Source organism: Alligator sinensis, unplaced genomic scaffold (genome assembly GCF_000455745.1).
Source record: "Alligator sinensis unplaced genomic scaffold, ASM45574v1 scaffold50_1, whole genome shotgun sequence".
Taxonomy (NCBI): Eukaryota; Metazoa; Chordata; order Crocodylia; family Alligatoridae; genus Alligator; species Alligator sinensis.
The window spans coordinates 1,431,630-1,445,050 of record NW_005842059.1 but is presented as its reverse complement, the minus strand read 5'-3'; the positions used below and the strand labels follow the sequence as shown (position 1 = coordinate 1,445,050).

Here is a 13,421-nt window from a genome sequence, read left to right as displayed (position 1 = left end):
ATTCCTGCCAAAAAGGTTCACCTCTTTTGGTCTAAGGCTTAACCTTCTTCCCTAACAACATTAGCACTTTGACCTCCTCCCTCTCTCATTACTCAGATCTTGAAGTCCTAGACATTTGATCCATGCTTAGTAGATGAGATGCACAACATCGATTACAGCGGTTAGTTACTAAAATCTCTAGTTCTTCGTCACAGCCAGATTAAAGTTGTGCCCTCCTGCATTTCAGGTCCAGAGTCTGGACGAAGCACTACAAAATATCAACCTTCAAATGTCACGACTCAAATCAGACCTCCGGGTGACCCAGCAGGAGAAGGAAGCTCTTAAGCAGGAAGTGATGTCACTGCACAAGCAACTCCAAAATGCCAATGATAAGGTAACTTTTGAATAACTTAAGGAGTAGTTAACGTGCACGAATGGCGATGGCCTGCAGTTAAACTGACATAGAGCAGGCCCAAAGTAACTGCTTTGCATGCTATGGTGTATTGATTATCCACAATTTTCAGTTACTGGTATTGCTATCTTTAGTAGCTTATTGTAATATTTGACTAATATCTAAGCACTTAAGCATCATTGGTAAAAGACGCATGCTGTAATAAAAACTTAAGCAAGTTGACATTAAATGTGGAAACTGTGACCATCTTGTGTAAACAAGCGATGCAGCCTAATGAGCCTGTAAAACTGAGTGCAAAGAAAACCTGTTTGAATCCAGACACCTTCCTTTCCATTATGATGTCTCGTAAAGGATAGCATTCCCTGTTACGTTTCTCTTAGGAAAATGGAAAGACGGTTTAGCCAACACATCCTTTTATTTCATCAGTCAGGTATTTGTATTCAAACGCAAAAGGACAAAAAAATCCAAAGTCCTCTTTTAACGTACTTGTTCATCATCGTTTATAACCAATCCTCTAAAACTACTACTGCACTGAGATCTGTGATAGATTAGTTAATCAGGCATGTCAATGTTGGAGGTTCACTTAGCTTGACCACTCTAAACATTTTAAATATCTTTTTTTCAAGGAGTTATTTTCATATTGGCACTAAGACAAGCTTCCAAAAAAATCTCCGTACAATTATTCTCACCAATGGTTAGGGATAACTAACTTCTGAATGGGGCTTCAGAGTACAGGTAGGCTAGGGACAGACATTCAAAAAGCCTGAGCCTGAATTGATTCAATCTTGCAGGTTAGTCTAATCTGGCTAGGCTGAATCAGTTGGTAACTGCACAGACATCCCTGCACATGCCTGCAGTGGCTCAGGCTAGAATCGGGGGGGGGGGCACAGAGCAGCCCTCCCTTCCCTTCTACAGTACTGAGCTGAGGGAGGCATGGCCAGGCCCCCGCAGCATGCTCTGATTAGGGAGGGGTCCATCCCCCCACCTCATCTGACCAGCCCAGCAGGGAATTGATAACAGTGGTTATCACTCCATTAAGAAAACAACAGAGGGACGTTACCAGCTACCTGTTGGTTCTTCCTTTGTCCCGTCTCCCACAGCAGGGACTGTAGCCAGCATGTGGTGTGCTAGCTAATGCTGAGAAGTGTCTGTGTAAGGCAGAGGGGATGGGGGAATCCCTGCTTAGCAGGGGGAAGCCGGGCAGATGCCTGCAGTCTCTGCTGAGCTCCAGCCAGGGAGCAGAGGAGAGGGGCCAGCCCTGCTGTGGAGCAGAGAGCCCAGCCCAGCCCAGAGAGCATGCCAGGATGCTGGGGGAGTCTGGTTTAACTTAAACCAGCAAAGGGTCTGGTACAGACATTGCATAAACTGGTTTAACCCAAATCAGTTAAGTCTGATACTGCATTCAACCAGGTTTATCTCAAACCGGTTTCAGTCATTTTCAAACTGGTTTATTTGCACTGAACATCTGTTCTGTTGCAGGTTTAAACCAGTTTCTGATCACTTAAACCGGTGTATGTATATAGTGTCTGTCCCTAGCCATAAAGCCTGACGCACAGCTTGACTAATGCTCAGTTTTCAGTTAAATGCGTCTTTGACAAGACAGTATTATAGCCCCCTCTCAAGTATAATAGAAAAGCAATGCCAGTTTGTAATCTTGTGTTCAGTATCATGAATTCAGACACTAATTCTACTTGCATGTATATGACGGAAATGTTTCATGCTCTCACACACAAGAGGTCGTTTGAGGACTCTGTAATAATCTCTAAAGTTGCTGTTTTGCTTGATTAGACTTTGAAATAGAACAACGTGTTTGTTTTTTTTTGGGGGGGGGGGGGTTCTCCTTAAACTAAGTGCAGTCATGAAACAGGCTGATGTTTCACTACTGATTTGCCACCTGATTTCAGCTAGGAAGAAGCTCCTGCTCGCCCTGTAATTTAGCATGTTGTGGTTTTATTAAAAAAATAGACTGTTGGGAAGGCGGAAGATGGACAGCCATTTGTCACCTTCTCCTAGGCTCCTGGTAAATGTGAAGTCTTTCTGAATGCAGAAAATGCCTGCTTCTGTTTCAAGGCCTAACCCTGCAATTCTGTCTGTCTTAAGAATCGGGTTCTAGAACTGGCCGTGACTTCTTCAGGGCTGCAAAGCCAGCAGAAGAAGCTCTGCTGGGATGAACTGGATCAGCTAATGAAACAGGAGCAGCAGCTACTGAGGCAAGAGAATGAGAGGCTCCAGAGAGAAATCCAGACCACTAAAACAGATCTCAGTCATTCTAGGGAGAAGGTAAGTTGAGCAAGTTGAGACTGGAACTGATGTGAATTGTGTGTTAAGCAAAGCCCCCTCTCTCCTGCTTTGCAATGCATATTCCAGAGAAAATTATTTCTGTTAGTTTTGAATAGAAATATTGCAGAAAAATTGGTTAATGAGGGCTTCAATTGGTGCTTTGCAGGAAATATCTTGGGGTGCCAGACACTTTTTATAAAGTAAAGTAATGCTTCCTTTTAGGGAAACTTGATGTTTGAGAACTTCTTATGATAAATCTATCCTTAATATGAAGCTGCCATACTTTGGCTTCTAGACCATTTTAGAAGACAACTAACTTTACTCCTACAGTTTTTTTAGATCGCACTCGTAAATCCCTTACTTTCTACTATTAAAAGGAACTTAATAGTTCTCATTGCTAATAATTTACTACTAAAATTGTAATAAAGAACAGTGGTTAGGAAATAAGGCAGTAGTTTACACTGTAAGTAAATTGAATGCAGTTTGATTTGTGATAGGTAACATCCATTTATACATAACGGATGGTGCAAACATGACTAGAGAACATATGAATGACTTTTGATGTTCTTTATTCAACCTCTCTGTCCACTTCAGATTCGGCAGCTGGAATCTAACATCCTTTCCCTGAAACACCAAAAACATCAAAGCCAGTCGGGTATTATGAAAGCCATAGAGCAGGAGAAATTAAGCTTGAAGAGAGAGTGTGAACAGCTTCAGAAGGAACTGTCCTCTGCAAACAGGAAGGTTTGTTTCAAACGGAAGGAGTGACTGCTTTTTCAGGCTTAAGTGCCTCGCATGTTGCTGTTGCCTGTGATCAGATGGAAAGCTACAATTGTTTTATTTTATTTGTTTTGTTATATCCAAATGCTTTGGGTTTTGTAGTGTTGCTATGAAATCCTATTCCACTTGGAAGTGGGGGAGGCCTTTTGTGTTCTGTGTTTTTAGGTAACTACTCTTTTCAAGTAGCATTAGAGTGTAACCACTTACATTTCTATGTCCATCATGAACATGTTCTTCAGCCTGGCCAACAATAATCAGGTTGGATCTTCCTCCTGTTGCTCATGTACCTATATGCATAAGGCAGTTGAGTACAGGCCCTTTCACTTTGACATGATGCGTGCCCTTTTGGAAGCGAACATTTCCATTCCCGTAGCAAAGGCTCAGGCTACCAAAGCACACTTCAGCTTTAAGGCTGGAATTCAGTGTTTCATTTTGTACAGACACCCTGGACATCCCAGAAAAACTCATCCTCAAAGTTCATAAGCCATTATTTGCCCTTCCTTGTTCTTTCTCCCTCCAGAGCAAAGCTAGACTGAGCGTGGCAGTTTTGGTACAGGATAAGTATTCTATTTTGGGTTTGGATATATCCCGAGCACCTGCGTAGCCAAAGAAATCTTCCAACCCATTTCTAAGAAAGGTGCGCGTGTGGTGGCAGACACATTTTCCAAAGTAAAAACACAAACTTTGGTATGCAGAACAGTAGATGTTAGGTGTGGCTCTTATTGCTCTGGGTGGCTTGTCATTTTACCAAACCAAAACTGCGAGACTGAAGTGTTCAGTCTGCCAAATCAAAGATGGGGTTACCTTGCTTCCTGGCCATGAAATCTAAACTTCTCCTGTGAGCAAAACTCGTACTGTTCAAGGGCTTTTACAGTTAGTCTCCTCCCTTGCTATTCTCTCTCTGAGAGCGAATACCAGAAGATTGGCTGGTATTATGAGCTGAACTCTATTGCCCATTCGTTGAATTTTCTAGGCACTATCTCACTACCGCACTGCCCTCATGTTTGGGAAGAGTTCCCTGTAAACAGTCCCAAAAGTGTTTCCTTGTACTCTTTTGTACGCTTCCCTAAACCTCCCCTTTCTAGGATGCCTGCCAAAAATTAAACTGTTAAGCAGACCTCTGTCTGAACCAAATGATTGTCCGATTGCTTTCCTAGCAGTCAGTATCAATTTGCTGCCTCTTGTCTCATTAGAGGGTAAGGTTTTTGTGACAGACACTAGCTAGATATTAGAATTCTAATGGTATATATATATATATATAATATGTATATATATATGTATACACACATGCACACACTAGCATTTGAATATAAATATTAATATACTACAATTGTTATATAGATATTAGAATTCTTAAGCACTACAGCTGAAAAACACACACGTGCGCACACCCACCCACTAGTGAAACAAGACAAACAAAACCCATCTTTGATTCTCTTTTTTGGGGACCATCTGGTGACATGCAGATGTTTGTATATCAGCTTTAATTTACTATTACATTACACTTCCCTCACCTTGTATTCTTCAGCCTGTGGCACTAGGCTTCTCTCTCTGTACCTCAGTTTTTCATTTTAGATTAATACTGAACTGATTACATGTGATGTTGAATACCCCCTTTTTTTTTCTTTTTTTTTATTCAACCAGTAATTATCTTTGGGAACAAAAATCCATGGTCAGCAAAGTAGTAAGTTAATAAGCAAAGTAGATAAAACAGTTTCCCAGACTGCATTCCTTAAATTAAGTCTTGTCTTTTAACAGATCAGTCAAATGAATTCGCTTGAACGCGAATTGGAGACCATCAACTTGGAAAATGAAGGGCTAAGAAAAAAACAAGTCAAATTGGATGAACAACTTATGGAGGTACATTTCAATAAATATTAACTATGTTAAATGGAGGAAAATATGACTCCATCGCACTATGGATTATGTATTTAAAGATATTTCCTGGTATCGGTAGGACAGGAACATGGGACACTAATGTGCTAACTCAGTGAAAAAGGCCAGTCAAGATAATCTCTCAGTGCCCCATCACATCCTCATTAACCTTGAAATCCTGCAGCGTTACATGTACACACCTGTAAAGTGCCCTGATGTTTGTCATTCATTTGTGTGTGATGAAACTATTGTTCCTGCAGACTTATGATTAAAAGCAAATGGCAACGAAGGCATAGACTTTTGTATCCCAAGAAAAGGTTGAAACTTCTACTGAACATAACTCATTGAACAACATTAGTGTGAACTGCAACAGCTTTTGGCCATTAACGTACAAAGCTGCTTTCCTGTAACCACCTACACCTTAAGCACCAGACATTTTAACCCTAGAGACATTTCTAAGCTGATTTCTTTCTCTGAGAAACTTTTTCTATATTTATCTTGCTTTAATTTCTGCTCATAGCCAATGTTCCCTCCAAGCTGCATGGTGCGTGCGGCCGCGGAGGCATGCTCGTGCCATGCACACCACGCAGCTTAGAGGGAACGCTGCTCATAGCCATAGCAGAGCAACTCGGGGGCCAGTAGCTTAAGATGGCAAGGGTGCGGGGAATGTCCTTCTTTTTATGTCTGATGGATTAATTTCTATGTGCTTGAAACAAGTTTGTTGAGCAGTTAGAATGAAAGTACATTTCATAAAGCTGTTTTCTATTTATGATGGGGATATTTGCCGTTGACTCGCCTCTCCTGGTTTTTGTCTGTGGTGCCACACAGGAACAGTTAGTCTGTTACTGCAGATCCAGAAGTGTGCGTTTGAGTTTCACGCCAGACTCAAGCTGAAGGCTGCCTCCAGCTAACCAGCTGCAGATGAGTACCTGGTTATTCAGGTGGCCTGATACAAAGCTAGCCACATCATTGCCTTAGTTGCCAGCTGCAGAAACGGGCTTGCCTTAACTACTTAACCTTAACCACTGAGGCCCAGGACACATCTTTGATCCTTGACTTTAATATAAGCCTGTGTCCTGAATTTGCATGAAAGACCAGTAAAGCAAAGTCTTGTGCCAAAAATGACTGAGACTGTTTTCCAGAGGAAACTTGCATAGAAAATATCATGGAAGAGTTCAAGACTTTATCATTAACTATATATAGAGAGAGGGGTTTTTTTTATTTAATGATAAAGTCTTGAACTCTTCCATGATAGCTTATATGCAAGTTTCCTATATATCTAGGAAATGGGCATGCTGTCTGAAAACACTGAGATTCAGTTGTTCTACAACCGATAAGTGATCCAAAATGCTTTCTTATGTCTTGTGAGGGTGAAGGACATCAGGGGGAATTGCTTATATAAAAGTTGAGTGCATGGGAGAAATGTCGATGTACTATTTGTATATTGAGGTGCCTGACTGTGTTTCTATCGCCTATAAAAACCATACACGGAAATAAACGTTCTCAAACTTTATATTTAATATTCAAGATTTTTTTTTTCTCTGTCATATTTGACCCACTTTTCCCAGCAGGTGTGTATGAAACTCACTTAACTCTTTCTGCCCTCTAATGCCTGTGACTTTCTCTTTTTCTCTATGCCTGTTCTCCTTTTGTTTGTGGCTAACCTGTGTCTAGAGCTCAGTGGTTGGAGCTAGCAGAGAAGGGGGCAGTTCTCTGTCTGACATAGTGTGCGAAGGTAGAGCAATCGTTTTCAATGTACTACCATAGCATGGAGAAATTGAATGTGTTTCTTTATTATGCTGTGTTATGTGGATTGTTACAAACCCAATAGCTCTTAAATAAAGGGCCGCTGTTCATTTTAATGCAGCTATTCATGTTTAGTTCAAATGCTGTACTGATGATATGAATAAATTGTGAACATCCTCTTCCTGGCATCGTAAAGGGCATACTCTAAAGCAGTGGTTCTCAACTTTTTTAGGGCTCCTATACACACGAGCACAGAGGCTGCTCCACCATGCTGGAAGTCCAGTGCATTGGAGCAGACTCGATTCATCAAATCTGCTGGATCATGGTAATTACTGTTCTCCAGCAGCCTCCTGCATCTCGTGCATCAGTGTCCCTGTGCTTAAAAATGGCAGTAGTGGCACTTGAACTAAAGCTCATTGAATGAGTTTTAGTTCAAGCACCCCTACTGCTATTTTTAAGTGTGGGGACGCTGGTGCACGAGATGCGGCAGCACTTTAATTAGAGCGGCTCTCGGAGCTGCTGTAATGAAAGCACTGCCCCCCCATACCACCACCCTTGGAGCTTGTGTAAAAGTGCCCTAAGATTCCAGACATCCCGAAAAAAAATGCCAACTCTTAATTTTCATGCTCTTTGCCTACACAAAAATATTAGAGCAATTCTTCTGCTGTAAATAGCTCAGCCCACAGCAGGGCAGAATGGTTTTGACCATGAACACTGCATGCCCCCGGAGGCTGGGGGGGCATATCGAGCTCCCGCAGGTGCTGGCGGCACTGTTGCTGGCGGCGAGCGGAGATCACGGACCACCCGCAGATGGTATCGGTGGCAAGCAGGGGGTGTACCACCACATTCAGGGGGTGCATGTACACCCTCATGCACCCCCTACACACCGCCAATGGTTTGACACTGGATTCCTATTTGAAAACTCTGGATTTATTTTGTGAACTGTGTTTGCACACCTAACAGGACTCGCATTGTGTGGGATCCCACAGCGCCCTTGAAAGTATCTCAAGGTACCCCAGAGTACCCTGGCACCCTGCTTGAGAATCACTGCTCTAAAGTATAGCTTTAACGTAACAGCAAGAACAACAAAACAGCTGGTAGCCTAAGAGAATAAACTGAATTTCAGAAAATGAAAAGTGGCTCTGAAATTTTAATTTTTCTTTTCAACTTAAATAGCCTTTTACTTGTTTGTAAGCTTGGAGATGTCTCTTCATATTAACATCTGATACGTTGCATGTCTTTCATTGTCGAACTCTTTGAAAAATTAGCCAATATATACGGTCAGATTCAGTAAGAGGCTTAATCTCATAAATTATGAGGTATTGCTCCTCGTTGCTCAGAAGATTAGCATGGTAAAGAGTGCACTTAATTTTCTAGAGAATAAAGGTTTTTACTATTATTTCTTTTAGATTTTTTTTAGCCCAACTTTTAGATTTTTCCTAACTGATCTTTCTGTTTCATGTTGTAAAAAAGAAATTCTGAAATATTTTTCAGAAAACCCACCAAATCCATCAAACCTGGACTGAGTTTTTTTTCTTAGCCTTTTCTAGGAGAGCATTACAGTAGTCATTTAAACACTGGTTCAGAAGTATGTTCTGATGCTTGTACAGAAATGAAACGGGCCTTGTCTCTTCTGAGAATATTAATAACCTCCATATAGCCTGCACCAGGGTACAAAGGTAGAAGCTATAGCATAGACAGGGCACAGGAGATTTTACGTGCAGGCTAAACAAACCAGGGTTGGATTTAAGTGATAAAGGATTTTATGCCGTCTCTACTACGGCATCCACACTGAAGCTGCCCCAGTGCAAAAAAAAAATGGTTACAAATGTTCCCAAAATAAATGTACCCAAAGAATAAAGCATGATTGCTACCTGATATTTCTTAATCATGCCATTTGGGAAAGAAGCAGTAAAACCATGCATAGGACTGCAACAACAAACACCCCTACCCAGGAGACCAGGGTAGTTGTTATGAGGGGTAAAGTTAATCAAGCCCTCTTGAGAAATTGCATGATGTAGCTAATAGGTTAACAAGAAGAGCCATCCAATTGCATCATGCTGCATGTTGGTCTCATTAAACCCTCAGTATCTGGACTCTATGATTTGTTTCAGATTTTGAAATCACAAAATGTTCTAGATGGAAACTTCTCTGTTGTTTTTTTTAATTCCATTTTTATTGTCTGGAAAAAGAGAAATATAGGGTTTAACCAGACCTCTAGTACATAAACTTGACTGACAAATTCCCTCCTGTTACAGTGAGTCTTCTGGGTTCACAGTGGCATTACTGGAACGCTGTGATACCAGAAATGACATTGCACCCCCACCCAGGTGGCAAAAGCAGCACTTCTTCAGAAGGAGAGAGAAGCAAGAACCTCTCAAGCCTGGCCTAAATGTAAAAGCTTTTGCTAATATGGTGATATCAATTAGGAATGTAATTTTTTTTTCTTTATCACTTTATACTGGTAAAAAGCCTTGGTGTAGATGCAATTATACCACCATGAGCTGGTTTCTACCTGTATAAGTACCTTCTGCCCAGATAAACAGGACTATAGGAAAACTTGCTCATATACCTATACCAGCAAACTTTTTTTTTTTTTTTTTTTAGTGAAGACAAAGCTTCAGGTTTTGGCAGAAATGAAATCTGTGTATTTGATTGCTAACCTCCCTCTTGCAGGGGCTCCGTCAGATATGGGAACATACACAACCCTGTTGGTCAGTTATCTGCCCACAATTGAAGAAATTTAATTGAGGATTAATTTTATTCAGCATACCACAGTAAATATAAAGAACGAGGAACAGGGTTCTAGTCACATAATTCAAAATAGGCTGTAATAAGTAGAATTTAATTTCTTAAATCTCCACGCATGAATCTGAAAAGTCCTTACCTGTAGCTTAACCTTAAAAACCAGAGATTGAGGCCCCAAGCCATAACTGCACATATGAGCATCTCTGAACTTGAGTTTACATTTTGAATCTAGATGAGAACTGATACCTGTGGGCCCATTTTGCCAAGCCACTTCCTTTCACCCCACCCCTCGCCGATGGCTTTCCTTGGGTCTTGATACCAAACATGTAACTGGAGCTGTTAACATAAAGGTATAAAATAATACTTAAGTTAAATATCATTTAGCTTTGATCATTTAGCTAATAAATATCATTTAGCTAATCATTTGATTAGTCTGAGCTTGGGCTTTTTCCAGTGACCTAAATCAGCGGTACTCAACCTCTCTAGCCCTGTGAGCCAAATGAGCAGCCCAGGGCCAGTCCATGGGCTGGATTCTGCACGCTGGGTTAGTCTGTGGGTGTGATCTGGGACAATGCTGCATGCCGGACCCAGCCGTGGGGCATGTAGACCCACATCACCCAGCTGTGGGGCTCCCCATGAGTCCAGAAATTTGGCAGCAGGGGTGTGGTGTTACCATTAATTGCCCCAACTCTAGGGGCAATTAATGCTGCTACTGCTCCCCCCATCACCAAATTTCCAGGCCCTTGGGGGCTGAAGGTTGATCACCACTGACCTAAATCAAAGCTCAGACCCCATCCGAGTAGAATACAAGTGCCTATATATTTTCCCTGTTGGAAACCGAGCAACGTTTTTCACTGCCGTATTTTTTCTCCGAGTTAAAGAATCACTAGTGCTGCTACAGAATGACTAATGCAGCTCACGTTTCAATCAGTCGTTGAGTTTTGAAGCGGGAGCTGGTTTCCAGCGAGGCTCTAGTGCACGTGCTTCCTGAAATGCCCCTTCTCAAAGCTGCGCTGGGAGCGAGCGTAAACTGTTGCGCCTGACGGCTGGTTTGTTTCATCATCAGATGCTACACTCGAGCTCCAATGCGATGCTTAGCCAGTCGCAGCACACTCGGGAGCTGCCGCAGCTCCAGCAGCAAGGCTGTACCATGGTGCCCAAGGAGCAGTTCCAGCAGCTCCAACATCAGCTGCTTCTGGCAGAAAGGAGGAATCGGCGCCTGCAGGAGGAACTTGAAAACCAACCCTCAGAAACAAACATGCCACAGGTACGATCCTTTTTACTATACGGCTTCCAATGTAGAGTGCACATCTGAGTAGATGCCTTTAGTTTTTTTCCTGATCTATGATCCTTTCTCTGTTTATGCCAGTTCAAAAACTAAAGATCTCCTCCTAATGAGCATGTACATTGTTTAACTTGTAGCTTAAACTGTGCAGTCCTCTGGATTTATTTTTTTTCCAACCCCTTCAAGCAATAAACGTTCCTATCTAGGCATTAGCAGCTTTTCTCCTTTTGGTTTACATTGGGGTGTCAAACATCCATGGGCCAGATCCAGTCCACAGAGCCCCAGAATCCAGTCCCTGATGTTTTCCTATTGACCCCCACACTGCCCTAGACTGGCCCTGCAGTGCTTACTGAAGGAGACACGCGAGTGGAGGGATCTGTGGACCTGATCCGGCCCGTGGACCAGCCCTGCACTACTCATCCAGTCCACAGGCCCTGAGGAGTTTGACACTCCTCGTTGATACTTTTATATGACAGCTCACTATTTCTGCATGCAATATCCAGGTAGGAAATTCCCTAGTTTCAAAGGCGCGGCATACTGTAAATTGCAGAAACGCATGTCTACAACATACCGTACCCGTGTATTATATTGCTGTCACAAATGGTGGAGTTCAGCTGAGTCAGGTATTGCATGATACAGCACAAACATCTTCAATGCTCCTGAAAGTTTTTGGGTTGTTTTTCTTTTTACTGAAACCTGGGCATAGCAGAAGGGCATTTTAGAGGTCCGGGTGTGACATTTTGAAAACGCTGGCACTATTGAAAGAAAACCCATCGGTTATTTTTCAAGAACACATTGCAGCCACTGCTCATAAAAGGCTTAATATATGCACTGCTTTTAATACAGTTTCTAGTTGTGTGTTCCAACAAAACCCCAAACTGAAATGCATAAGAGGTGCGTTACAAGAGCTAAGGAGCTGAGCTGGTAGGAACGCTAGCATTTCCAGTGTAAACTACAGTTGCTCTAAGCTGCTTTGCTTTTTTTTTTTTCCCCAAAAAGGAAACAAGTTCTCCGGTGCCGTATTTCTAAAAACTGACATGTTAACCTGAGCTTTGTGTGGGGAAGCAGAACTTCAAATAACTTGACTAAAATGCTAAATACTTTCTCCTGTCTCCTTAACAAATAAGCTTGTATTTTGAACAACGCCATGCTCAGAAGACATTGCAGCATTAAACAACATTGTGAAACCCAAAAGATTGTAAAGTTGGCAAGAGCCTTTGAAACTTGCCCAACAGTTTGGGGGGTTTTGTTCCTAAAATTTGTTTTTTGGGGTTTTTTTAAATGTCACTGATCTATCTTTCCTCTAAGCAACTGACTCCTTCTTTCCTCAACATTACCTATACCCTATACCCAAATAGGAAGAATTAAAGCACAATATACTCCTTCAGCATAGAAACAATGAACAGTTATTCATAATGTAGCATCTTTTAAGGGACTCGCTAATATTTGAGCTTTTTGGCGATCAGGTGGGGATGGAGGGGAATAGGTGTATGAAAAAAATAATATTCCTATCCATATGTGCTTTAATGGACTTGAAGGCTGTAAAAGAGCTCTTCTATGATACTTAAAAATATTTTATAGGTTTTTTGGTTTGCTTGTTTTTTAATATAAGAGACAGAACCCAAAACAGGAAACTAAAGGTGAGCATAACAATGAATTAAAAGCAAGCTGCCTTGCATTATAAGATCTTCTGTTTGGGCCTCTAGTGAAAAGAAGCAATATTACCATAAACTGAGCTCCTTTGCTCACACAGAAAGGGCTGACGAGTAGAATGTAATGCTTGATTTCAAATTTTATTTGTAACGAAACGAATAAATGAAAACTGAAAACACGCACGCAAAATCTGCATTACAGCAGTGTTTTCAAATGTACTCTGGATTGTGTTAAGAGGAATCAATCATATGATCTTTTAGGGCAGGGGTGGCCCAATGGAGCGCAAGTAGTGCAGGCAGCCTGTGTGTGTGGCAGGTGGCAGATCAGAGAGGGGAGAGGCAGCACAGCAGCAGAAAGCAGAGCAGGGAGGTAAGACAGGGAACACAGAGCTGGAAGGAGGAAGCAGAGGAGGAGACTTGGCAGGGAGCACAGGGCAGAAAGCAGAGCAATAGACTGGGCAGGGGAAGGGGATTGGAGTGACACTCATAAAAGGGGGGCGTATTTTGTGTCAATAGACTTTAAAAAAAAAAAAAAAAAAAAGAAAGAAAGAAAAAAAAAAAAAAAAAAAAAAAAAAAAGGATGGCCCCTACTGTTTTAGGGAACGGAAAAGTTTTTTAATAGTTTGAAAGCTCACCCAGGTTGAGCTATGCACCTTCTGTAACT

At 41.7% G+C, this 13,421-nt stretch overlaps 1 protein-coding gene across 8 annotated transcripts in view; it reads left to right on the top strand.

Moving 5' to 3' along the window:
• NIN (ninein) overlaps positions 1-13,421 on the top strand; it is a 91,354-nt gene that overhangs the window by 65,624 nt on the left and 12,309 nt on the right. For 6 of the 8 annotated variants that reach the window (XM_014519672.2, XM_025203487.1, XM_025203486.1 and 3 more), the window contains 5 exons: positions 227-373; positions 2,492-2,671; positions 3,266-3,415; positions 5,210-5,311; positions 10,887-11,087. In XM_014519672.2, the coding sequence (XP_014375158.1) occupies positions 227-373; positions 2,492-2,671; positions 3,266-3,415; positions 5,210-5,311; positions 10,887-11,087 (780 nt within the window). Of the gene's footprint in view, positions 1-226; positions 374-2,491; positions 2,672-3,265; positions 3,416-5,209; positions 5,312-7,000; positions 7,062-10,886; positions 11,088-13,421 lie in introns of those variants that run through there. The other 2 variants (XM_025203492.1, XM_025203490.1) reach the window with 2 other exon arrangements.